General features: G+C 50.1%; 1 protein-coding gene across 6 annotated transcripts in view; it reads right to left on the bottom strand.

Annotated features, from left to right (window-relative positions):
• The window catches only part of ABLIM3 (actin binding LIM protein family member 3), a 108,234-nt gene that overhangs the window by 28,809 nt on the left and 53,315 nt on the right, over positions 1 to 26,110 (bottom strand). For all 6 annotated transcript variants that reach the window (XR_012505700.1, XR_012505701.1, XR_012505699.1 and 3 more), the window contains 4 exons: positions 24,978 to 25,090; positions 18,928 to 19,054; positions 15,043 to 15,136; positions 8,451 to 8,538 (listed from right to left, as the gene is read on the bottom strand). Coding sequence is in view for 1 of the 6 variants with exons in the window: in XM_074360908.1 (XP_074217009.1) it covers positions 8,451 to 8,538; positions 15,043 to 15,136; positions 18,928 to 19,054; positions 24,978 to 25,090 (422 nt within the window). In the remaining 5 variants the exon portion in view is untranslated. The remainder of the gene's footprint in view (positions 1 to 8,450; positions 8,539 to 15,042; positions 15,137 to 18,927; positions 19,055 to 24,977; positions 25,091 to 26,110) is intronic.

The raw sequence follows: 26,110 nt of genomic DNA, 5'->3' as shown, positions 1-26,110 counted from the left end.
TTAATACCAAAGCTGGAGCTGGTGCCAGTTTTCCAGAAGCCCAGCTAGGGCTACAGACACAGCAGGGAGGGACTGAAACTGGCTCACCAGAAGGTTCTGTTTGGCCAGCACAGTGCTTTTTAAAAGTATTTTTGAATATGAATGCTTTTAGACACTGTAGGTGGCCAGGGACCCTCCCTGCTGTCTGCCTCCTGGCTCTTCTTGCTCATTTAAGCAGGCATTTGAGTTCTCAGCCCCTGATCTCAGTGGGAGTGTTAGGTTTGTTCTCTGGATTTCTCTTGATCATAAAGCGTAAGGTTTCCGAGTTCTGCCTTTATGTCAGCAGCACTACCTTTGTGACATAGACTCGTAGGCCCCTGGAATGGATCCTTTAAAATCACTTTAAAATGTGGTGTATACATCTAATGGAATATTATTCAGCCATAAAAAGGAAGGAAACACTGATGCATGGTACAATGTGGGTGAATCTAGAAAGCATTATGCTAAGTAAAAGAAGCCAGACATTAAAGGTCACATCTATATGAACTACCCAAAATAGGTAAATTTCTAGAGACAGAAAGTACATTGGTGGCGGCCCGGGGCTCGGGGAATGAGGAACAATTGCTTAATGGCTACAGGTTTCCTCTTGGGGTGATGAAAGTGTCTTGGAACTAGACAGAGGTGGTGGTTGCTCAGAATTGTGAATATACTAAAAGCTACTGAATTATTCACTTTAAAATGGTTAATTTTATGTTATGTGAATATTACCTCTATTTAAAAAAATTCCCTGCCCCACTCCCCCATCACTAGGGGGACCGCTTCTGTAGACCACGAGGCGCTCTTCTCTTCACTTGTTCCTAATGGTTCCAATCTCAGCAGAAGAGTGAGCCCTTCTGTTGAATCCGACACGGAATAATCATCAACATGTAATAAACGATATCACTATCATAGTAATCTTGGGCACTGGGAAGTCTTTACCATCTATGAGGCAATCTATGGGTTATTTAATGTAATAGTCTGAGGGGGTTCAAATCCTGGTTACATCACTTACTACTGCATCGTCTGGAGCCAAGTCAGTGACCTTTCTGTGCCTTAGTTTTCCCATCTAGAAGATGGGGATGATTACAGTAGCTGCCTTACTTTTGTTGTGTGGATTAATGAGTTAATACATGAGGACAGCGTCCACCAAGAGCAGGCACCATGTAAGTGCCTGTTGTTGCTGTTAAATATCTCCCTTCCTGTATCCAAAGCCCCCTGTCTGCCAGGGTGTAGTGTGGGTGAGGGAAGGGACTAATGGAGAGACCTGAAGAGGGCGGGTGTTATTTCCTCTCCTGCTCCTGGAGCTGGGGCCTGGTGAGCGGGAGCCATGCCGCACGCGGAGGGCTGGCTGGGCAGGTGGAGTCACTGAGCGGAAGCCTGGCTTGGCTGCCAGCACACCCTTCTGGAAGGCTGGGCTTGTGCCCAGGGAAGAGGACACCACGGGAGAAGTGGAAAAGACCAGTTTGCCTGGAGCTGACATGATCAAGTGGGCTTGAAGCTTAACAAACAGGTGGAGGGAGAAAAGCGCGTGGCTGCCATGATGCTGGTTGCCATGGAGGACGTGAGGCAGGATGAGGAAGGGGGACTGGCAGTGCCGAGGTGCCCCGTAGTTCCTCTGGTGCTGATAACACTCAGGACAGTAATTCAAATGTCCTGAGTGCTTTGTCTATGTCAGGCCCTAAGTATTCTTATCAGCCTTATTGCTGTTATTACAACTAATATTTAAAGAGTGCCTGTGCCAGGCCTCATGCGACATGGCCTTCATAATAATAGTACGAGACTAAAAGGTATACGCTGAGCCCTATGCTAAGTGTTCTTAACACTGATGACAATAACCAGCATTTTTAGTGCATGGCTCGGGGGAATGGCCGTTTCTACAGGACAGGCTGTGTAACATAAGCTTGGAATGGCAGAGCCAGTGACGCCAGGCTCTATGCTGGGTCCTTCCCGTGCATTTACATATTTAACGCTCACAAGAGCCTGGTGAGGTGGGGCCTACGGTTCTCTCTGTTTCTAGTGGGGAAATTGGGATTTAGGGAACGTAGACGTCTTGCCTGCTTGCCCATCGCCGTCTCCCCGCCCTGGCCGGGCTGTGGGCATGTGACCCTCCTTGGAGGCTCTCTAGGACGTCTCTGCCGAACTTTGCAGGAAATGCTGCCTCGCTGTGCCCACACGCCCAGGAGCCGGCCACGTCCTCCTTGCCCTGACAGGGAGCAGCCAGTCCGGATCAGGAGAGCACCAGGCTCTCAAGAGGCAGCAGGGAGAAGACCCATCTGCCGCCCCTTGGGGGCCCCTCAACCCGGCTGCGCTGCTCCTGGAAGCTTCTAAGTTCTGTGAGCGGATCAGTCCCCTTTCACCTAATGTCGTGTGAGCTGAGTTCCTGCCACTGAAGAAGTCCAGACGAATAAAACATCTCAGTGAGCTAAAATCCGAGTATCTGACAATTTCTTGACTTGCCCGGCAGGCAATTTTGTTTCCCAGAAAATAGAGGAAGCAACCAGGGCAACTGCTATTCTGGACCTAACTCTAACCAACACGGACACATTGGCTGGTGAAGCAGCTGTGGCGTGTAACTGGCGAGAAAACGGCCACATCGTCTTGAGTCTGTGGTGCCCTGAGAGGAGCCAGTTGGAAACAGACTTTATACGTACAAACCTCAAACTACTATGCTGTAATATTTTCCATGTGATTCAAGATGTTTGGTAACCCTAAGAATCTAAAAAAAAAATTGTGTGGCTCATCAAAAATTAAAATGTACTCTATTTAAAACGAAATATGCTTGGTAGACTCAGACGTGAGGAAATATCAATTTAGTACAGTTACAGGCTATGTCTGAAGAGTCTAAAATTATGTAGCAGGATTGAGGAAACATAAGATTTAAAGTTTTTAAGCATAACTCCTACAACCTAAGCTGTCAGTAAGGAGATCCAATTTAAAATAACAATGCTAAGCTACTAAATTATAGCAACCAATATTACACTAGTGCCTTTTAAAGTGTGGTTTGACGAAATGCTTAGATGATGACTGAGGGCTGGTGCTCATAATCCCTGACAGCGGGTGGCACCTCTCTTGAGCATCTATTAGCTCAGGGCACCTCTTATGAGGTACTTGTCAGAGGAAAATGAGGCCTCACTAAGTATTAGTGGCTTCTCCAGCTGAGCCAGAAAGACATACCTCCTGGTACCAGGACCTTAATCAGCTGAACTGAAAAAAAAAAAAAAAAAAAAAAAAAAAGAGAGAAAATGTGATCTGAAGTAGACTCGCTTATACAAGAGCAGAGTTTGGGGTAATTATCAAACAAGTTTCAGGGCTCTGTTTTGGATCAGAATTAACATAGAACAAAAGCTTTTCACTATATTTTGGGCCAGGGACACCTCTGAAAATTTGATAAAAGCTACAGACTCTCTCCTTAGAGAAACACACCTACATGCAAAATCTGGTAAGCAGTTCCAGGGAAGTCATTGAATTCAGAAGGTCAACTATGAACCCCAGGTTAAGAATTCTAATAAATGGGGGGGAAATGCCTTTAACAAACCTGGCATGACAGGCTAGCTAACCCTGGCTCTGGGATACGACCTTCCTAAATTTTCTTGTTCTCTAAAATGAGGATATGAATGGCTTTGAGTTCACAGCCTTGTGAGGATAATACAAGATACTGCATTTAAACCTCAGTAAAGTGCTTGGCGCATGGTATGTGCTTAAACAGATACCAGCTCAAGGCATTTATTATCTTTATTATTAGGAACTACAATTTGTTATGGCACTTTCCTTAGCAGCAGGGTTTGTCCTAGGGTTTCATAAATGATTTCCTGCCTGGTGGGTTTTAATTAAATAAACAAATGATAAAAGAGACCTGTTTAAAAATGTACATCAGAACTCCTGTGTTTCCAGTGTTACTCTGTCTCAGATCCTTGGAATAGGGGTGCACTTAGTGTAGACAAAAGAAGAGAAAAAAGTCTATCTTTCCTTTTTCCTGGGTACAGGTACATTTAGAACGAGAGCAAAGTCTATCTTGTGAACCAGTTTTTGGGTTTAGAAGAACTTCCACCGATCTAGCAACTGTAACCTTTGCGATATTTGTGTAAGTTCTGCCCCGAACCTACAGCATTTTGGTTATTATTTTGCTGCACAAAAATCAGTGACCTAATTTCCTGGTGAAGCCCAAATGAAGGGTATGGACAACAAACAGACTAGAAATCTGGCATCTTTACAAAAACAGTTGAAAGACTGAGCGCACAACAGAACTTGAAACACATAAAAGAAAACTTGCTCTTGTCTCCCTTAGGGCCCCGGAAGTTCTCCTGCAGACAGATGTCAGACTTCTCCCAATTAAAGCCCATCAGAAAGCCATCACATGGCAATCCAAACACAAACAAACTGACCAAAAGAACCTCCCGAGGCTGGCTGCCAGTAACACAGTGTGTCCTGCAACGGAAATGACAAGAGTGGGTTTATAAGCTTTGCAGGCTTCCTAACACACTCTCCCGTGTGCACGCTGCTTTATGGGGCACTTGGCACGTCACATCCATCCTCACCTCTGACCTGGCGGCGCATGCCGTGCACGGAGTGTGCGGGAATGCCTCTGTTTCTCCACCAAGTAACACTTTCTCCCCTGTGGGCCTTCGCACCTGCAGTTCTCTCTGCCTCCACCATCTTCCCTCCCCTCTTCGCCCTCCCACCTCCTACTCAATTTCAAGATCTTGGCTTGAAATTTCCCTTCTTCAGCAGAGCCGCTCCTGCCTCCCAGACTAGATGAGGAGCCTCATACTCCCATTATTCCCAGACTTCCCCTTCACAGTGCTTATCACAGCTTGTCCCTGAATGTCTGCATTTCTGTTTGATTAAAGTCTGTCTCCCTCTCCTGATAGTAAACTCCACCATGGAAGCAGGCACCCCGGCCTTGTTCATCTCTAAGCGCCCAGCACATAATGGGGAGCCTGGCACAGAGGATGACTTCAGTTTGACTGGATGAATGAAAGACAGTGTAATTATCCTCACTTTACAGATTAAGGAAGAGACCCCAGAGAAGGAAGTCACTTCTCAAGGTCAGGCCCATTAGCAGAAGTGCTGATGCCTGGACCCAGGAGTCCTCTTGGCTGGTTCTCACCACTCCTGCACTGCCAGCAAGGACAGTTTTCTTGCCATTTCTGGGGAATATCATTTTGAATGCCAGTACCCCTGCCTGGGGAGGGTGTGCAAGGCAATCACAGACCCAGCTCTCAGTGGTAGCAGTACCCCCTGGTGGCTGCCACTCCCAAGACGCCCACAGCCCGAGTCAGCACGAATCTAGCAGCGCACGGCCTGGACCCCCTCATTCCAGGATCACTCAGCATCCCTCAAGGCAGGTCCTTGAGTGCCCTGCAATTACTCCCACTCTCCCAGGAGCCAGGGATGTCAGGATGGGGATAATTAAGGAGGAGGGTGACAGCCCCTTCTTTATCACCAAGAATATCTCCCACCTCCTGGAGGCATTTCTGCTGAAGGTCTGATTGTGCATTCTCATGATCACAGAGCTGTTCACTTCATCACTTAACTTCCAGCATTCTGTGAAGTTCTGGTCCAAAGCAGGGCTTAGAAGATACTGACACATGAGGCTGTGAGCTCCAGGAGGGCAGGGAACTTGTGGGACTTGCTCAGGGCTATGTCTCCAGGTGTTAGAACGGCACTGGGCACACAGGCAGTGCTTAATAAGTACCTGCTAAATGAATGAACTACAAGCTTCCCGGGTGTCAGGAACTCACTATACCACTACATGACAGGGACTGTCATTAGCCCATTTTACAGGCTCGGCAATTGGGGTTTAGGGAGTTAAGAGACTTACCCAAGGTCAAAAACTCAGTAAACAGGAGAGCTAGGATTCAAAGCACCAAACGGGGAAAGATTAGGATGGGGAATTCAGGCAGGAAGTGAAAGATGTTGATTTCTAGTGATAGGAACATGAGGGCAACTTCAACACTGGGAATTGTCTTCACCAGGGAAGGGGCAGAGGAATACTATGCAACAAACTTTCCAACCAAGTGCAAAGGCCAGGTTCTCAGGGTCCCTGAAGACATCACACCGTTTGCTGAGACTCATGTGGGCTTCGCAGCACACAGCACAGTTCCTGCAGCAGGAACCACTCAGGGACCCAGGCACTGAGGGATCAGTGCTCGTGGAAGGCGGAGGTCTCATCTCTGCAGGGACCAGAGTAGTGGGCAAGGCCTGGGCCTCGGGAGGATGGTGAGGAGAGCCCTGGAGTGGGAGTCAAAGGCCATGTCCCACTTTGTCCCTGCGCGTTCTGGTTCTTATGCAAATCTCTTCTTCCCCCGAGCCTCACTTCCCTGCTGTATCCAATGGGGGTGTTACTTCACAGTCTCAAGTGCTCCTGGGGTCCTTTCACCTCTAACACCTGTATTACTGGACACTCACTGAGCAACTGTAGAGTCACAGCATCGTAGAAACGGTCACCTCGCCCAGCCCAACACAGGAGCCCCTGCTCCAGCAACCCTAGTGGACGGTATCAGATTCTCCTGAATAGCCCTAGGCCCGTGGTTCTCAACCCAGGGAGATTCTGCCTCCTAGGGGACATGTGACAATGTCTGAAATATTTTTGGTTGTCATAATGGGAGGGGATGTGTTATCAGAATCTACTGGGTAGAAGCGAGGGATGCTACTAAACACCCTGCAATACGCAGGGCAGTCCCCACACCAAAGAACTGTCTGGCCCCAAGTGTCAACAGTGCTGAGGCTGAGAAACCTGGCTCTAGGCAAAGGTGACTCATTATATCTTGAGGGAACTCCTGGCCATGGGCATTTGAAGCCAGGACAAGCCTGATAGGAAGATAAGCTCCTTGCAACAGCCTCCCTGACCTTCCATCTGCCTTGTGGGGAAATCTGGAAGAAGGCTGATCTCCAAGAAAAGCCCTCCTCAAGATGGCTACTCAAACATCTGCAGATGGCTGGTATAGCAATTCAGCCGACAACAGTCGCCTGCAGAGAGTGTGTGCACGAGGGCCAGCGTCAGGAGCAAGGTTCCCGGGGAGGAGGCCAAGGACTCTACTGCAAGCTGAGGGGACCAAACAAAGGGCTGTGGGCAGCGCCCAAGCTGGGCCTCCAATGGTAGGATCCCCAAAGGAAGGCCTGGAGGACAGAGTGTTCCAGGAAGCACGCAAGTGAGGAGCACCTACTCGGAGGCACCAGGACAATGAGCTCACATGGGGGGCCGAACACCGTCCCCGCCACAGGGCCTAGCCTGGCCCGTCCTGCCCACCTCCTACCTCATCTCTCACCCTGGCCTTGCTGGGTCTCCCTCTCTGTCTCCCTCAGAGGCTGGCAGATTCTGTCCCCTCAGGTTGGCGAATCCCATCCCTCCCCTCTTTGCCCAGTGAACACCCACTCATTCTCCGAGTCCCAACTCCCAGCCCTTCCTCAGGGATCCTTCCCAGACGCCCCTTCCCACCCTGTCACGTGCTCCCACGGCCCCATACATCCCACCTCGTGCAACTCATCCAGTTGACAAGAAATTTGTGTGATTACTGACCACGGTCCACCTTCCTCCTGGACTGACGGGCACTGGGGGCAGGGCTGAAGTTGGAGGTCACTATGAACTCTGGTGCAGAGCCTGCACGTGGTAGGGGCTCAAGAAATAGTTTCTGAATGGATGAAGGAACGATTGAAAGTTGCCTTCGGGTTTGTTCACTACAGGCAGTTTAAGCCCTCAGTAGGAGGGTCTTAAATGCTAAGCTGAAGTGTTTGTACCTAACTGGTGGGCAGCGAGGGGCCCTGAAGACCTCTTAATAGGGCTCAGTTGAGAACACTGTGATGCCAGGGAATGACGGATTGGGCAGAGAATGGAGGACTGAGAGGAGTCTGGAAATTAATTAGGAGGCTGGTGCAAGAATCCTGAGGCCAGAGGGCTGGACCCCAGAAAGTGGCAAAAGGAAAGCAGCTCTAATTTGCTTCTTAGAGACTGGTGGTTCCCTCCCATTACTTTCAGTGCATCCTGAGAGTCCACGAGAAGACCCCAGCAGCAGCCTGATGTGATGCTCTGAGATGTGGGGGAAGGGATGGGAGAGGGAGGTGGGAGTAGAGGCTGTGATGGTGCAGACACTGCAGCCCAGTCATCCCCCTGTTCTCCTGACCCCTTGGCCTCAAGCAGCTCACCCTCCCACCCCCAGGCAGAGCCAGAGGAGTCTGCTCAGAGAGCTGCCAGGGAAGCAGGCCAGCCGAGCAGAGGGTGGAGGCGCACAGGGACGGAAGGCAGATTACATGTCACTTCATATTAGCCACACCGGCAACTTTCCCGAACCACCCAGAGAGCGGCGGATTAATCACAATTTTGAGGACAAGCCAAAAGCACACATAACACTTAAAAAAAAAAATGGAAGGAAACTGTACCTCCTTTCCAGTCATGAGCTGATAGGAATGCCTTACAGAGGGTCAGATGTGCTTACCTGTGAGGTACATCTCCTCCCCTTCAGTGAACATCTGGTGGCAGCGTACACATCTGGCACAGGTTGGGTGGTAGTGCTTCCCTCCTGCCTAAGAAGATAAAAAGATGAAAGAGGAGGTCAGAGCAGGGTTGCCATCCAGTGGACAGGCTGGGTTTGAACATTTCCTAACACGTTAGTGTCACTGGCGTCTTCAAGGCCCACGGCTGGTTGGGAGTCTACCCAGGGGAGTCTAAACAGTCTAAAAGTTCACCAGAAGCTCATGGGTATCTGATGGCAGTTGAGGGGACTTCCCTGGACACCTGCACTTGTCCGGCAGTGGAAGGGCCATCTGGAGGCTGCTGGTCCCACCTCCTTGTTTCCAGATGAGAACAGCCTTACTTTGAGGACATCCCAACATTTCCCCAAGAATGCGGCCCTCACCACTGGTGGCAAATGACAAAATTTTAAGTGGTACAGGGACCCAGGACTTAATAACATTGGATCAATGAAAAAAAAAAATCGCCTTTTTAATCCTCTATCAATTCTTCTGATTTTTTTTCCTCAGGGAGAAAGTACCAGTTTGGTGCAGTCTTCAGCATCTATCCCAAACTCACTAATCTACCTTTTTAAAGAATGAGAACAGGTGTGAGGCTGGGAGCCTCCACTGGAACTATATTTTTTAGTTACCGGCAATATGGCAAGTGATCCTGGTTTTCCTGTTACGTTACATAAGTTTTCTTACATGTAAGGGAGGCAACTTGAAGGTAAGTTCAAGCATTAGGTAACAGTGAGTACACAAGGCTCACAGGCACAGCGAACATTGTGAGAGTGGCAGGTGGAGGACACATTTTTAGGGCTCAGTGGGCAAGTAACAGGACCCGATGCGGAGCTTCTGACCCTCAGGCCTGTCCTGTGACTGCTGCACCAGGTGGTCTCCACCCCCCTCCCCAGCTCTCCCCGGTCTGGCTTCAGTGAGTCCCCTTCCTAATTCCCACTTTCCTTTTCTAATATTATTTCAAGTGAAAACGGAAATAATTTTTCAGCTGCAACCTCCTCTACAGGGGGAAGAAAGAGCCTCAGAGAAAGTTGTGACTCGGTCCCACTGGAAGCCAGCAGCAATGCTGGAGCTGGACCCAAGAGGACCGGTCACCAGCCCAGTGCTGCCTTCCATGGTCACTGCAGTCCCAGCCAAGAGGACATGATGCGTGAGGGCCCTCCACTAGCAGCTCTAGAATTGCTATGTGGGAGAAGGTTGGTGCAGTGATTGGGATGGAAGGTGGGACTTGTCTTAAAGGTATATTTTGCACATTAGGGCAAGGCTTTTGTGGGGGGATATGCCTGGGAAGAACTGATGGATATTGGGGGGATGTTAAAGCACCCCCGCTGCCACCCCCTCGTCTGATGCTAGTGGGTTCCTTCCAATTAAGAAGTTATAACTGCATAATGCTGAGTGCCTATTTCTGAATCTTTCTTTGGGGATGACGGTGGGAGGGTTGGGTACGGGCTTATCCATTCTGGAGATGCTTGATTTATCTAAAAATTTAGCAAGAATGTAGAAAGGGCAGATTTTTTAAAAAGGAAAAAATTTCCCAAACTCCTTTTTTTCAGTCTTCGTTGTTTGCACGGCTCCCACCAACGAGAGAATGTCCTTATCATCATCAAAGCCAACTCTGTTCAAACTTTGGAAGAAACCTGCTATTTTCTCAAGCTGAGATGCTGTGGGACTGATTCTCCCTTCCCATGACAAGGACAATCGTTTTAATTAGTAGTCTCTTCCTACTTTGTGTCTCTTTATCCTTTCAACGATAGACCTGTTTTCTAGGATAGCAGTAGTGCGTTGGCAAAACTGAAGCTGACATCCTAAATGCCACTCCCCAGCACCCTGCTCCAGCCCACAGAGGCTTCACGCCCATCTCAGCAACCTTGGCCACGGATGGTGCAGAAAACCACCTGAGGGAAGGAGGGAGGTAGGCGGGGAGTCTGCAGAGCAGTGGGCGCCAGCATAAGGGAAACCAAGTCAGTGGGATAAGATGACACATTCTGTCTGTTAACAAGCTAAAGTCAAGAAAATAGTGAAGAAAAATGGCAAAGATTCAGAACCTGGAAAATGGGCCATACTGCAGAGGACTGAGAACTACAAGCAAGCTTAGGAAACTCAGCACAAGGACACCAGGGCTGTGGTTCTCCTTGGCAAGGACACAGACCAAGAAGGAAGGATGGTGACTGGCACTCAGCATGTTGGGCTCTGTCACTGAGGGAGGGACCATGGGGCGGCCTGGGAAGGGAATGGAATTTAATTAAGTGCCTATTGTGCATCCGGAAATGCACTGGGCCCTATAGTAGTTGATTGTTGTTCTGGCCTGGTCAACATCCTTCCTCCTTCTTTTAGAAAAAGCAACAAGCCTTTCCTGGGTGGGACGACTCATTCCCTCTGTCAGTCTGCGTCAAGCAGGGCTGCCCCTACCAGTAAGTTACTTCAACTCTATAGTCACGGCTACTGGTTTGGAGATGGGCCTGAGATTAGCGAGATCAGCCAGTCCCAGGATGTTTGCTGAGCTATTAGAAAAGAGACACTCTCCTCCCATTGGAAATGCTGGCGGCTAGGATGTAAGCCTGAAGGTGTCCAATTTCCCCAACATGGAGGAGAACCTTCCTCAAAATAAAGGAACACAGAAGAAAGTGGAGCCAAGATGGCAAGATATTCCAAACATATTCGTTTGGGCACTGGGTCCAGCAGTGCCTGAAGCAAGAACTACTTCTGGGTTTTTTATTACAGGAGCTGAATTTCCTTCTTGGTCCAAGCCATTTGAGGAGTTTCTGCACTTGCAAGCAACAGAGTCCTGACTGTTCGTAAAGCAAGCACACACTCCCGTGTGTCCCTTACTGTCACGCTACTACCACACTCACAGCACTGCTGACCAGATGTGTGGGCTTTTTCCCGCCCCCTCAACACCAACCAATTCTCTGTGACACCAGCTGGGTGTCCTATAATTTATCTCAATTCTGACTCTCCACATGGAGAAGGGGTCAGACCCCACAGGTTAAGGGCTCAGACCCACAAGACTGTCTCCTTCCACCAACACTTCAGATCCCAACTGTAAGTCCCAGGTTGTCACCTGTACCTCTGCATGACCAGCTAGAAACTGGGGATCCTATGATCCCCAACTTGGGCTTAAAAATTTGCTAGAATGGCTCACACAACTCTGGAAAACAGTTATGTCTACTGAAATATCATAAAAGGATATGATAAAGGATAGAGATGAACATTCAGACAGAAGAGGTGCAAGGCATGCGGGAAGGGACAGAGCACCCAGGCCCTCTCGCTGTGCACCACCTCACCCAGAACCTCTGCGTGTTCACCCACCTGGAAGCTCACCGAACCCTGTGCTTTAGGGATATTTATGGAGGCTTCCTTGCATAGGCAGGATCCATCATTAACTCAGTTTCTAGGCCCTCTCTCCTTCCTGGAGGATGGGGGTAGGGCTGAAAGTTCCAAGCTTCTAATCGTGACTTGATCTTTCCGGTGACCAGCCCCCATCCAGGAGTCCGTCCAGAATCATCCCATTAGAAGAAAAGATGCTCCCACCACCCAGGAAATTCCAAGGGATTTAGGAGCTCTGTGTTCAGGAAACGGGATCAAAGACCAAAAAGTAGAACAAAAGATGCTCCAAGTGCTCTTATTGCTTAGGAAGTCAGAAGTGTTTTAAGAATTCTGTGCCAGGAACCGGGGGCAGAAACATATATATATTTTTTCTCTTATTTCCCACTGAGATCTCTATTAGGAGTTAAGAAGCAGCTGTATTCTCCATCGATAGATAAGGCCTCTAGGATGCCAAGAAAGTGACTTGCTTAAGGTTTCATGGCTGGAAATGGTAAAACTGGAATCCAAGTCTGTTTCACTCCAACTGTGTATTTCCATGACATCACACCACCTCAAAGGCCCCTGAGTAGCTGAGAGCTGTCAGCATCCGTGTGGGAGACGGGAGCCTAGATTTCAGCTCAGTCTCCACCAGAAATAATGTGTGTGTGTGTGCGTGTGTGTGAGACCTTGGAAAAGCACCACATATCTTGGGGCTCAATTTTCTCATCTGCAAAACGAGGAGGATGAACTACTTGATTGCTAAAGTCTCTCCCAGCAACAAGGGGGAAAAAAAATCAATACATCCAAGATGCTAATGGAGCCTCGTGCAAATGGAATCACTTGAAACCCAGTAACCACAGCTGTCCAAGAAGAGGAGGCTCCCACGATGCTAAATGACGGTAACACGTGGGGAAAAGTCAGCCACCACAGCTCAGAGCAGCTTGGGAATGCTGGGATCCATTCTTATTTGTGGCCCTGCGTGTAACTGAAGTCTCTTCCTTCTTGAAAGGAAAGTCTGCTTTTATGACCTCTCATGCCACTGACCCTTCACCCCACTACAGTGTGGATGCCGCTTGCCCACAATGCTGCAGACTCAACAAATGGTCCTCCTGAAGGTGACCTTGCCCCACACCCTACAGCCTTTCCTCAGCCTGCATATCCCTAACTGCTCTGCAGAATCTGCCCAACACTCCGATGACCTTGCCACCATTTCAGAAGCTCTGTCCTCTCGTCACCCTCCCCAATCTTCCCCCATATCCTTGACTGCTCTCCCTCTTTCTCTGACAACTTCTCAGTCTCCTGCCACCTGTAAGCAGCCACTCCTCAAGGCTGCCTTTAGCCCACTTCTCTCTCTCTCGGAAATCCTGACAAGTCCCACGGTGCTATTATTCAAATCCTAGCATTTTTGAGATTGCTCCCTCCAGGCCTGAGCTCTGATCCACATGCTTGCTGCTCTTGAAACCTTGTGGGAATTTCAGTCACACTCCATCCCAAAGGGAAATGGGTATGTTTCTGTCCAGATCAGCTCCTCTCCCTGCCAACTTCAGTTCTGCAGATGGCAACACCAGGCTTTCTCTCACCCTGGCTTGACACTTGGGTTCAACTTTTGGCCCCTTCCCCTTTGATGGTCACGTCTACAAGTTGCCCCGGTTGCAAAGCTGCTGGACTTCTACTCCCACAGTGTTGTAGACAAGGTGACTGCCCCTTCCCTTGCCACTACACCTCCTGAGCCCTTCCTGCGAGGCCATGGCCTCCGCGCTGGTCTCCCACTTCTAGTTTCTTTCCTCTAAATTAAGCCTCTTACCCTCCATAAGGTGTAGCTCAAAGCAGGTCACTTCCATCTGGTCTTTCCACAACCCCCTGTTGCTCAGTGAATTACAAACTCCTCACCCTGGTATCGGGCCCTCAGAAACAGGGGCCCAAACCCTTCCTGTGCTCCTGTTTCATGCCTCATCCTCTACCCTGCACTCCTGCTGCTCCCGCTCCCTGGAAATGCTTGATGGTTTATCAACTCTGTGCATTTCTTTATCTTATTCTCTCTGATTCCCTACAACCTTTTAAAAACATTATCTTATCATGTTGCTCTTTGGTTTAGAACTCTCCAATGGCTTTCCACTGTCCTTGCTGTAAACTGCAAACTCCTAGACAGGTCTACAGAGATTTATATGATATGGCCTTTACGACACACTCATCCTCCCCCAGCCCCGATTTATAGAATTCAGCCACACCAGCCTTTTTCTCTGTTCCCTGAAAGGGTCAAGCTCATTCTTCCTCTAGCTCCTCACATGACAGCTTCCTTCTCATCCTGAGGCTCAGCTTCAGTGCATCTCTTCGGTTAGTCCTTTCCTGGTTTCTACATTCTCTCCTGCTGCACCCAGATGCGGCTGTAGAATCCTTCTCAACATAGTGCTGACTCCAGGTAACCATGACTAATTGGCCAGATTTGTCAGAATTAATGATTCTGCTTTTAAGACCTGACCCAGTCTGCTGTCTCCCAGCCATTGTCAGATAAGGAAACTCAGGCTTAGAAAGGCAAAGATATTCACCCCAAATCTGAGCATGAGTTAGCAACTGAGTTAATATTAGCACGCAACTGTTTCTACTCTTAGGCTACTGGTTTTCATTTGCACCAAACTCTTTCCTGTTTTCTGATTCCTGAAGGTGAGCGGTCCCAAAGCATGAAGAAAGCTTCCTGGGCCCACAGTGGGTGGGGGGAAAGTCCAGGAAGGCTAGTGGACAGGGGCTCAGGCAGGGGTTCAGAAAAGGTGCTGCAGGTTGTCTGTCACTGGCAGAGCGAACTGTGCATCAGAGGCAGAGGAAAGCTGTTGCCATGGTGATGGACCAGCCAAAGAAGGGCTTAGGGAGCAGGATGCTAGACAAACTGGTTCTTAAATCAGTGCATTACCAAATGCTTAAAAAACAAATGGCTTTAGGCAGGGCTGGGAAGAAAATCATGATTGTCACTCACCAGTAATCTCTCTGGGTCTGAATCCAGAAAAGCAACTGATATTCCCAACACAGCATTTTCTAAGCAAGGAGTCATTTTGTCCAGCCTCTCATTTTGGGGGTACCCAGAGAGGCAAGGTTATCTGTTCAAGGTCATGTAGCAAGCTAAATTGGGGTAGAGAAAGCAGGGAGGTGGAGGCTATGGAAAAAGGGGTGTAGGGTGACTTTCTTCTTCCTCAGTGATGACTTTTTGGAGTCACAAGCCAACCTGCTCAAACATCTTCACAGTTACTTGTACCCACTCACCTCTAAGACCCTGCCGCTGATGTACCGGTCACAAGTCTCACATTTAATGCCAAACTGGGAGTGGTAGTCAGACTCGCAGTATGGAACGCCGTCCCTGCAAGAGGAAATCCACACAGGAAGAGGAAGTTAGGGGGGTCCACGGGGGTGCCACGTAAGGCATCCCAGGCCTGTAGCCAACTGCGATTGGGCCAAGATCAGAAGCACTCAGAGAGCCATTAAAGATGCCAACTCCCTGGACACCTCTCAAGCTTTACAAAATCAGACAGTTCCTGGGAAGGGAGCCCCTGAATCTGCGTCTTGGCCAACCCCCCGAGCAGGCCTGGGAACCACTGGCCGTGAGTATCCCTTTTCCACTCTCGTTCTTCTCCCTCCCCACAAATTCTCCAGACCTGCTCTCTGCCCTTTACCCCAAAGGGCTCTTTTAAAAAAATCATTAAAAAAAACATTTATTTTATTTAGAATAGGTAATCTTTGCATTTGGCACATTGCAAAGGCACAAAGGGAAAAGTCTTCACCCTCTGCTCAGCCTCTCCCTGTTTCCCTTCCAGGAGGTCATCAGTATGATGGATTTTTTTGCACATCCTTAAGGGCTTCTAACAGAACACTTCACCCGTACTGAAAGAATCATCTGATCGTGCTCCTGGATCAGCAGAAAACAGGAGCCTCCCCGACGACCTGCTAGGTGCTCCATTCTTGTCCAGTGCTTATAACTTACTGGGCAGGGACAAGATTACTGTTAGTTATTCTTACACTACCCTCTACTGCCAGTGACTACTGATACGTACTGCTCGGTCTGTGCCAGGCTCTCTGATGGTGTTTTATATAGGTTATTTCATTTAATCCTTACAGCAGCCCTACAAGGTTGGAATGATCCACGTGTGGATGAGGAAACCCAATGTGGATGACCTAGAGTTGGTTCAAACCCAGACGGTCTGGTTTCTCACCAGGCTGGACATGGCTCCAGTGAGTCCCAGCCTGTACGCACACACGGCAGATGGCAGCTAGAGGAATCCCCACGACTGCTGAGAGGGGACTTTAAGGAGGCTGTTTGGGGCCAACGTGGAGTTGGTTGGGGGCAGCAGAGACCTCAGCCCAGCTCGGGCCCTGCCTAGCTCTAAGGACTAGGTCTGACCACATCTCTCTAAAATGCTGACGACATCTTTTGGGGGCAATAGAACTCGCTTACACACAGAGAGCCCTAAAGAAAAGGCGTATCATTGCTCCATCTCCAAGTTGCTGCCATGTGGGGACTGCTGGGAGCCCACCCTGGGCAGCAGGACAGTCAGTGTTTCCTGAAGGCAGTGAGGACCTGTGCCCAGCAAAGTCAGGAGGGGAGACTTGTTTGAGGGTCCACGAGACAAGCCTGCCCCACCCACAACCCTCCCACACCCTGTGGGTGACCCTGCAGGAAGATAAAACCATTTGTCAGGAGATAGGTACAAATAAGCCAGCAAAACTTGGGTCTAAATGCCAACACCTCCTCACGTGGACCCATGAAGGTGGTGAGGCCTTGCAGAATTTGTAATATACATGATTCTAAAGAGGCAGATGGTAAAAATGAACATTTACTGAGTAGTGACTAGGTACAAAGCACAGATCTCTAAGCCTTTACACACACCTGTGAGGTGGATCTTCCTCTTAGCCCTGTTTTTGTAAATGAGGAAACTGAGACTTGGAGAAGTTAAGTCTCTTGCCAGGGTCTTGTGGACTGGGCTTCTCACCCAGGCATCAACGCCAGAGCCAGCGCCTCTGAGCACCTGCCAATCTGCTGGCAGACGGATGAAGAGCCCGGAGCCAGGCCACAGAGGCCCGAGGCATGGCTGGCAATCTGGGCTGCGTCTACTTGAGAGGAACAAACACTAACTCCCCTAGAGAATTCGGACTTAGGCTCACAGATTCAAGAGCTCCTGGCTGGTGACTCACCAAGGGCACTCCTTACTTGGCAGGCACAGAAGCGCATGCCAAACTCCCACTAACATGGCATTCAAAGCTCTCGGTGCTGGGACCTCAGGTCACCTTCACAGCCTTGGACCCTGCTTCACCTGTGCACGTGCCTGAGTTCCAGCAAACAGGATGGATGTGTCCGGCACCTCCTGTTCTGCCCAGGCTGGCCATTCTGCCTACAAGCTACATTTTCAAACTACATACACCTTTTCAAGGTCCAGCCCAAATACCACCAGACTGCATAAAGTGCTCACATACCCCAGATTCAACTTCCTGCTAGCTACAAGTGATCACTCCTTTCTTTGAACAGTCACAGCCCTTCGCTTAGACCCCTGACAGGAGTGCTGTCTGGCCAGTGTCTACCTCCCCTTCCGCCGGCAGCAGTACCTGGCCTGAGGTTTCCTGGGAACCACCCCTGCCCACTTGTAGTTACAAGGGGCTCACAAAGGGCTGCTCTCTGGCTCAAGGGCTCAGATCCTCCTGGCCAGTGACTGGCCAAGAATCGGCATGTGACCAGCAGTGGCCAAATCAGGGGCAGCTGTGGGACTTTTGCTGGAGTTCTTGGGGAAGAGGCACCTCTCTCTCTGCCAGGCTTGTGAAGCGGATAAAATGAAAGCCTGGAGTTGCTAGTGATCATCTTTGCTATCACCTTAGGGAGGCCTGCTTCAAAATGAATCAAACACAGAGGAAGGCAGAGCTGAGAGAGAAAGAGAGGGAGGGAAGGAGAGTAAGACGGGGAGAGAGAGAGAGATGAGGAGAGAGAGGGAGAAGAGAGGGGCAGACTTCTGAAGTGCTAATGGCACCTTCAAGTCCCTGGTTTCAGCCACACCAGAAGCCAGCATGCCTCTGGTCTTCTCACTTCCATGAGTCAATAAACTCCCATTTTTGCTTTTAAGGGAGTTTGAGTTGGGTTTTCTGTCACTTATGATTGAAAGTCCTAAAGAACAGAACTCCCTTGAGCTCCCAATCACGTATCCCCTAGAGTCATACATTTTTATGTATATAGCTCATCACCCTTATTTCTTGACAGCAGAAACCACGTGTGCTACAACTTTACATGCTCGCGACGTCCTAGCATCGGGCCAGAGAGTGACACCTAGAAAGCATCTGGGTCATAAAGTGTCAAAGCTCTGAGAGCCTGCGGACCTAATTTCTTTTAGGTACTCGAGTGTGTAAATGTGGTCACGAGGGCCTGGCAGCAAGGGGAGCTTGCCTAGTGCTCAGTGTGCAGGTCAGTGGGGGCTGGGCCCTCTCTCCTCATAGCTGTGTGTCCACCATCTCTTATCTCAATTCATTCGACAACTGTATTATTGACCATGGGTCAGGCATTGTGCTAAAGGCAGCAGTGAATTAAATATAGTCCCTCCCCGGCAAGGACAGACACTAAATATAATTACTGGAACAAGGTACTTGAGACTCAGTTTCCACAGCTTTTCAAATAGAGATAGATCTTTCACAGGAGTAGTCGTGGGGTTTAATGTGATAACTTGAACACAGCAATTAGTACATTCCTTGTACGTAATAAGAACTCCATAAATGGTAGCTAGTGTGATTATCATTATTACAAAGTGAGCATGGATAAACATGTAACTGTCAATGGTGCTGGCCTGTACGAAGGAAATGAATGCGCAGAATGAGGGCCACTGGGAGGGCCAGTGTTGGGGGCCTGGAGGTCGTAAGAGGTGGTAGGAGGCCACCTCCGGGGAGAGGGTGTGGGACCCGAGAGCAGAAAGAAGGAAGCAGTGAGCATGTGCAGAAGGGGGAGAGCATCTCAGGCAGAGGAAGCACCGAGTGTGGGCCCAAGGTGGGTGAGGGGCTGTGTGTGGCCAGAGTGCGGTGACTGGATGGAGACACTGTTGGAGAGTCAGGCAAGGCCGCAGGCAGCCAGGCCTGGCAGAATGCAGAGGCCCAGGCCGGGGGAGGGGAGGCAGAGAGACCCACTTGCTGATGTATTCCCCGGTGAGGATGACGCTGCAGGTCTGGCATTTGAAGCAGCTGACGTGCCACTGCTTGTCCAGCGCCAGGAGCGACTGGCCATGCTTGATCTCCTCCTTGCACCCGGCACAGTCTGCAAAGACAGGAGGACGCCGTTGAGCAAAGCACCCCGCGCCCCTTGACCCCCGCCCTCATCACACACCCGAGCCAAGAAACCCCTCCCTGAACGCCAGCTTTCCCCACAACAGCCCCTACCCTGGCACTGGCATCTGTCCAGAGACTCTGCACAGATGAGGGAAAGGCCAGTGGAGGACTGGCCTCTAGACCAGAGGTTCCAGTGTGAGGCAGAAAGAAGGACCTCCCAAGATTCCTCCAGAAAGTTCCCTGCTGCTCATCATGACCACGGTTCATCCAGAGCGGGCCGTGCACTGCTCTGGCCTGCCCTCAAGTTCTAACTGAGCTCATGCTGCTCTCCGTGACCTGGGGACCTGCGGCATCAGTATCAGCCGGGAGCTCACAAATGTGCAGCGCTGCAGGCCCCACCCAGACCGACTGACTTTTATCAAGATCTCCAAGCCCAGCAGAGTTTGAGAAGCCTCGCTCCAGCAGTCAGGCTTAGGATCTATTTTCCCTCACCATTAGGCTTGTTCGCTCAGGCAAACACGGCAAGGGCCGCATCTATGATTTGTGTGTGTTGGGGTTAAGTCTATTCTCTCGTCCAGCACTATGCTCGGCACACAGTAAGAATTCACAGCACATCTGCTGACTGAGCACAAAAGAGCAGGCCTTAGAGCACCTGGGCAAAGGACAGAATTTACCACGTGCACCCCCACCCCAAAGTGGTATATACCAAACATCTGCCTCCCCAGGTAGCAAGGGTTACAGAGTCTGATGAGACTGATCCAGAGCAGAAAGGTGCCTTCGCTCTCCATCCCTGTCACCCAGGGCCATGCACTGGGGTGAACAGAATGGTGGGGGCGGGGGAGCAAAGTCTGCCTGTTGCTCAATGTCTTGGGAGGGGCAGGAAATGGAGGCAGCATCCAAGGTACTTGGGAGATGCTGGGAATTCAGGCCTAGCCGACAGGATGTCTCACTTTGGAGGAGGAAAGGGTCATGGGGCAAAGTTTACCAGAGGACGAGCCTCCTTCTTGGCACCAAAGGCAAATGCACGCTTGGAAGCAGTGGGGAGAAGAGACAGCATATCAAGCTGGGAGAGGCTGGCCGAAGCTCTCACTTCCAGCTGGGAGCCAGTCTTGGGAGAGGAGATGATGGGTCCCTGCGTCTAGGAAGGCGGCGTGCCCAGCAGGCGGTGGGGAGGCTCTGGGCCCTGATGAAGCGTGTGTGCAGGCAGTCCCTGCACTACCCGCCTCTTGGCTGCACAGTGCTTTTCTAACATCCCTTAGTGCAAGCTGGTGGCAGGAAGGTCGCCCACTGCAAAACGCTTCAAGCTCCAAACTTTCAAACGGGAGCAGGGGGAACAGTTTTAGAATTAATTATTTTCCTTTCTTTTCTCCAGGAATGTCTACCCTCACTCCACCCCAATAATCACAGTCTTTAGAATGTCAGAGTTTAGAGAGGTCAGGTACCCCCCTCCTCTTTTATAGACAGACAGGCATCTGAAGTGACTCATGCATGTTCAGTATAGAAAACCCCGAGGGCTCAGGCATCTGGTCCAGCTTTCCAGGCCACAAATGCTGAACTTGTGTCACTGTGGGCCTCCTCGATAGGGATAAGTGACTCCATAGGAGCTCAGAGATCATGGAGCATTGGGTCAACGTCCCACCCAATGCAGGAATCCATAGCACTCTCAGCAGGTGGGCACCTTCCTCTGCAGGGGCAGAGGGTGGGCAGCTCGCCCCATCTTGAGGAAGTCCGCTTTGCCTTCAGACAGGTGAGACTGTCTTTTTCATATGGAGCTGAGACCTGACTCCTTGTGACGCTCTCCCTTTTGTGCAGCCAAGAGTAATCTACCTCTTTCCCCACACGACAGTTTCTTCAAGTATTAACAACAGCTAAGGTTTCCTTCTTTCCCTCGACTCCTTACACTTCACTTACTCCTTACACTCCTTGTCTGACACGGTCAGTCACTGAGCAGACTCACTTGCGGATTCCACGGGGATAGACACAGGGCTGGCCACCAGCACCCCTGTCGATCCCTCCAGTAAATCTTCTGTGAAGAGCTGCAGCCTCTGTGACCACATTCGAGGGATGAATCCCATCTCTTCCAAGCTGCACTGATACATCTAAGATGAGCTGGCACCTTAGTTGAAGTTTAGGAGATGGTACAGTGTAGTGCGAGAGGGTGGGCTGAGAGGAGAGGGTGAGCGGAGAGAGGCTGGCTGAGGTGAGAATCCCAGCTCCCCAGCCTCCCGGCTGTATGACCGTGAATGCTCAGCTTCCTTATCTGAGTATTTCCCTCACAACACAGGCGTGAAGATAGACTGAAGTAAGGACTGGAAGGACTCAGCACAGTGCTTGGCACGTGTGTACCCAACAAGTGCTTGTTATCATTGTTATTTCAAGTTCTCAGGTTTTTAACCCACACTCTGTGCATTATCTCATTTCTGATCTGAGGTCAGAAGCAATAGTCCTGATGTAGGGAAGGCCTGCGGAGTCCTGAAAATTCTGAGACAACTTCTCCAGGTGGTTTTTCTTTCCATGTTACACTGCTGGTCCCCTGGCTGTACTGGCTTCACATTGACCAGGACCTTTTTCTCCTTCTTCTTCCAACTTTCACTCTTGGCCACTGGTGGAGCCTCAGGCTCCCCATCCTGGAGCCCATGGGTCTGATGTAATAAGTAGGGTCAGGAAAACCACACCCTGTCCCAAGCTGGATTCTGCAGAACCAGCCATCCGCTCCATTCCTCATACGTTCCCCTGTATTCCAAAATTACAACCTTCAGCTGGCAGGAAGTATGCCGCCACCACCTGTTCCCCCTAAATTCCTCAGTTCACTGGAGTCTCTAAAGACCCCAGACAGCTATTTTTAGTTTTTTTGGACTGTCATTCATTCCACTTAGATCAAAAATGGGTGGGCTGGTGAGTCATAGCAAGCTCCCCTCTTGTTTTAAGCAACTAAGCCAGGAAGACAGGACCCTTCCTATTAGCAAGTCATGTCTCTGGAACGGGGTGCATTAAGGGAATAGACTCCAAAGCCAGACTGCCTGGGCTCACATTCCAGGTCCATGACCGTCATCTGTGTGACTCTGGGCAAGTCATGTATGCTCTCTGAATCTGTTTCCTCATGTAAAAACAATTACTCTTATCTCTCTCAGAGTTGTTGTAACCATCAAATGAGATGTCATACATGGAAAACACGGTGTAGCGCCTGACAACAGTAACGGTCAGTCAGTGTTAGCGGTCGCGATGGCGGTGGTTTTGGTGGTGATGGTGATGCTGCTGCTTATTCTTCTCAGTGAGGTCTGTGCTGGCAATAGGAACAGTCATTCAGTGTTAGCAGTGGTGCCTAACGGTAGTGCTGGTGATGGGGATGGTGCTGGTGGAGGTGGTGATGATAGTGGTACTTACGGTGATGGTGATGGTGCTGGTGGAGTTGGTGGTGGTGATTGTGGAGATGGTGGAAATGATGGTGGTGGTGATGGTGATTGTAGAGATGGTGGTAATGATGGTGGTGGTGATGATGATGGTAGTCCTGATGGTGGTAATGACGGTGGTGGTGGTGATTGTGGAGATGGTGGTAATGATGGTGGTGGTGGTGGTGATGGTAGTCCTGATGGTGGGATGACAGTGATGCTGTTTCTGCTCCTGGTTCTTCTCAGTGAGGTCTGTGAGGAAACATCTCCTCTGCCTCCAATAAGTAACATGATTCTTTCCTCTTGACAGTTCCTAAGTCTTCTTCTTCATCTTCTTTGAGTAGATACTGCTCCTGCTTTTCCAGAATGTCTTTATTCACCGTCCAGGGATGAAACCTCAAACTCCTGTTGCTCAAAAATACACCAAATGTTTCCTCCTCCTTTTTCCTTTTCCATGATATGTTCTTCATCTTAGCACTCTCTCGAATCTGCCTTTGGTTCCCTCCATCCTTGGGGAATTCAGCAGGCCTTCCAACTGCCCCTTGAGTCAGGAGGCTGCCCTGCATTTGCAGCATGGACAGTGACCACCTTTGGGGAGAAAGCATTTCTATGCAACATGCCCTGCAGATCCACAAACTGATGTGAATAACAAGATGAACCATGATCATAGCCTTGTCCTGGGAGACTGCCCATGTGCTCACTTGCTGCCCTGTACTCACTCTTCCTTGCCTTCTTCCACCTCCTTATCTGCAGAATTATGGTGGAAATATTCAGCAGCCTCTCTCTGTGGACATGCTCCCATGAGGGGCTCCCATACTCAGCCTAGAAAATCTCACACCTGTCCGAGATCCCAAAGGCACACAGTAACACACAACACAAGCCAAGCGAAATAACAACAGATTCAGGAGTCTTATTCTCAGTTCTCCTTTGGTATGTTTTCTAGATTAAACCTCCAAGCCAACAGCATCCCTCATTTTATATTTAGAGAGCATTTTACACACTATGACATATGTCAGCTTCATTCCTGAATACTGATACATCTGCTTTCCACAAAGCTGGGTAAACTGAGCCTCAGGGAGGCTACATGACTGCTGTGTGTCACTCAGGAGGTTGGCAGCCTCTTCACTTCAGCTGGCTACTCGCTCTGGTGTCACACGTTGTCCCGCTGGTGTCTGGGCACCTCAGCAGCATCAACCATGGGGCTGTGGTCCTGCATCCCAGCACCCCGGCCTTGCTGTCATTCTGGATGATGCTTTCAAGGAGTTATGAAACAGTGTGTGCACTCAGCCACCTTGAGATGGAAACCTGCTCAGAGCAGCAACTTGTTCTTGAGCGCTACCGAAGATACTGAAGGAAGGGCTGGGAACAGATCTGATTCAACTGAAAGGAAGGAAGGGCGAGGAAGGGAGCCTCCCCACTGGCTCACCACGGTGGGTGGACTCCAGTGAAGCCTCCGGGAACTGAGCCCTGCTGACTCGGGGTGTTCTGTGCTCATCCTCCTTAGTCGGATGCATCCTAGCATGCTGACTCTGCTGGTGCTGTGGCTGACAGCCCCTGCACTATACAGAGATGCAGCACAGGAGGCTAATGGGTTTTCATTGATTCTGCCGATGAGGCCAGTGAGAGTGTCACCTAACATGAAAGAACCTGGAGCCTAGCCTGGCTTGCTGAGACCCAGGGGACTGGGCCTGTGTGTGTGGGCACACGCAGTACGCGGCCTGACAAGGGCATCCGGGACAGTGATTTCAGTGTCTTACCAGCAGACACACTTGAGTGGAATGGACGTTTCACAAATTAGAATGACAGTTCCAAGGTACACAAGTGATCCTCAGTTTCCTCTAGCCCCAGATCTATGCTTTGGTGACAGAACATGACCTTTATGATGGCACGGCAGGTGTCCCCTTCCTCCCTAGACAGTGCTTCTCAGTCTTAGGAGCAGTGAATGAATCACCCGGGAAGCTTATTAAGGACACAGATTTCTAGGTTCTATTCCTACAAATCCAAAGTGGGCCTCGAAATCTGTATTTCTACCAGCTCTGCAGTGAAGCTGACGCCGTGGTCCACAGAACACACCCTAAGGGACACTAGCACAGCCCTTGTGGCGTTCTCTCACGTTCTCTCTTTTCTTAAGATATGTCTGCGTATTTTTTTTCAGTGGAGTTTGTAAAACTGGAGAGCCACTGGTGGAAAACACTTGATCAGCTCTGTTGGGATGCCCCTGGGAGCCTGGGCGAGAGGGGAGATAAGAGCGGGGCCCCACTCATCCCAGGAGAGCCACCCAAGTGGCCATATGTGGCACAGGCCACCCCTATTTATAGTTGGGCAGCCTGTTTCCCCCGCATCTGTGCTTCAGGAAGCTTGTGAGTCTGGGCTGTATGCCAACTGGGTCATGCTTCAGGAGTCCTCCAGGGTGGGAACCTCCCCCACTTCCCTCCAGGCTGCAGAAGCGGTGAACGAAGCTGGGATGGGGAGCCCTGAGAGACAGCGACGTGGACAGGGAGGCGCGCAGTGGGGACGACTCACGGCTCGGTCCACGGATCTTGATGGGTTTACTGCTGGTCATGGACTGGGAACACGTCTGACACAAGCATTCCTTCCCACTGAAGGTCACCTTGTCTCCAATGGGGAAAGGCTTCCTGCAAGGGGGATGAAGGAGAAATTGAACACTTCCTCTGCAGGGGGATTGTGTGTGTATCAGTGACCTGACAACACACAGAACACATGTAGAGCGCCAGGTACATTCAAGTGCTTTCCAAAAGGCCAGGCTGAATAAACCACTCAACAAGGGCCAGGACTGGAACTGGAGACCCAGTCGGGCCATTTACATGATTTTTAAACACGGGGAAAATCAGGACACTCATCTGAGCTTACATTTCTCTTCTGTACAACGAAGAGGCTAAAAAATCCTCTCAGAGGTACTGTGTCTTCCTGGAGGGACATTTTTCCGCCCCAACTTGACCTGCCCCCATATGTCAGGAAGAACTCATTCAACTCCCAAACTTGCTAAAAATTCCCTTTTACTCCCTAGGAAGTTCAGATGTCCACAAACAAACTCTTCCTCTGGTCGCCTGCACTTGCGCAGTTTGAGTTCCTCGGCGCAGGGGCTCAAGCTCGCACATGGCCTGCCTCCCTAACTAAATATAACCCATCTAGAAGCTCCAGCACAGCCCACCCCGTGGTGCAGCTGCTCTTGCTTGTGCAGTCTGGGATGCCTGTTAATATTGGCTCTGAGCACACCCCCCACCCTCACAAAGCCTGCAGTGGCTCCACGCCTTTACGTCAGCAACATGGACAATGGAGGGAGTGCCGGGGAGAGAGGGAAGCCGTGAACTCGTTACAGCCCGGGCACTGACTCACAGTAAAAGGGCACGGCGTGACCTTGGGAAGGCGCCTCATCCTCACGGAGCTTCACAAAACCTTCACTTTATACCTCACGGACCCCAATGTGCAAAATTCCAATGGGTTTGGGATTCCAGGACCTAAGGCCCAGGTATTAAGGGCTGGATGGATGAATGAATTCCACTGGGTGACTATACTGTCTTATGCACCGTGTTGTTGGTCTCAATCAGAAACTCTAATTGGTTAGTTACTCCTACTGGTGACTAACAGGTGGTTATTTTATGGGGAGAACAGTTGATCTATAAATTACTTTCCCA

Source organism: Camelus bactrianus, chromosome 3, assembly GCF_048773025.1.
Source record: "Camelus bactrianus isolate YW-2024 breed Bactrian camel chromosome 3, ASM4877302v1, whole genome shotgun sequence".
Lineage (NCBI taxonomy): Eukaryota > Metazoa > Chordata > Mammalia > Artiodactyla > Camelidae > Camelus > Camelus bactrianus.
Note: the sequence above shows the minus strand (reverse complement) of the source record. Positions and strands in the feature narration are given on the sequence as shown.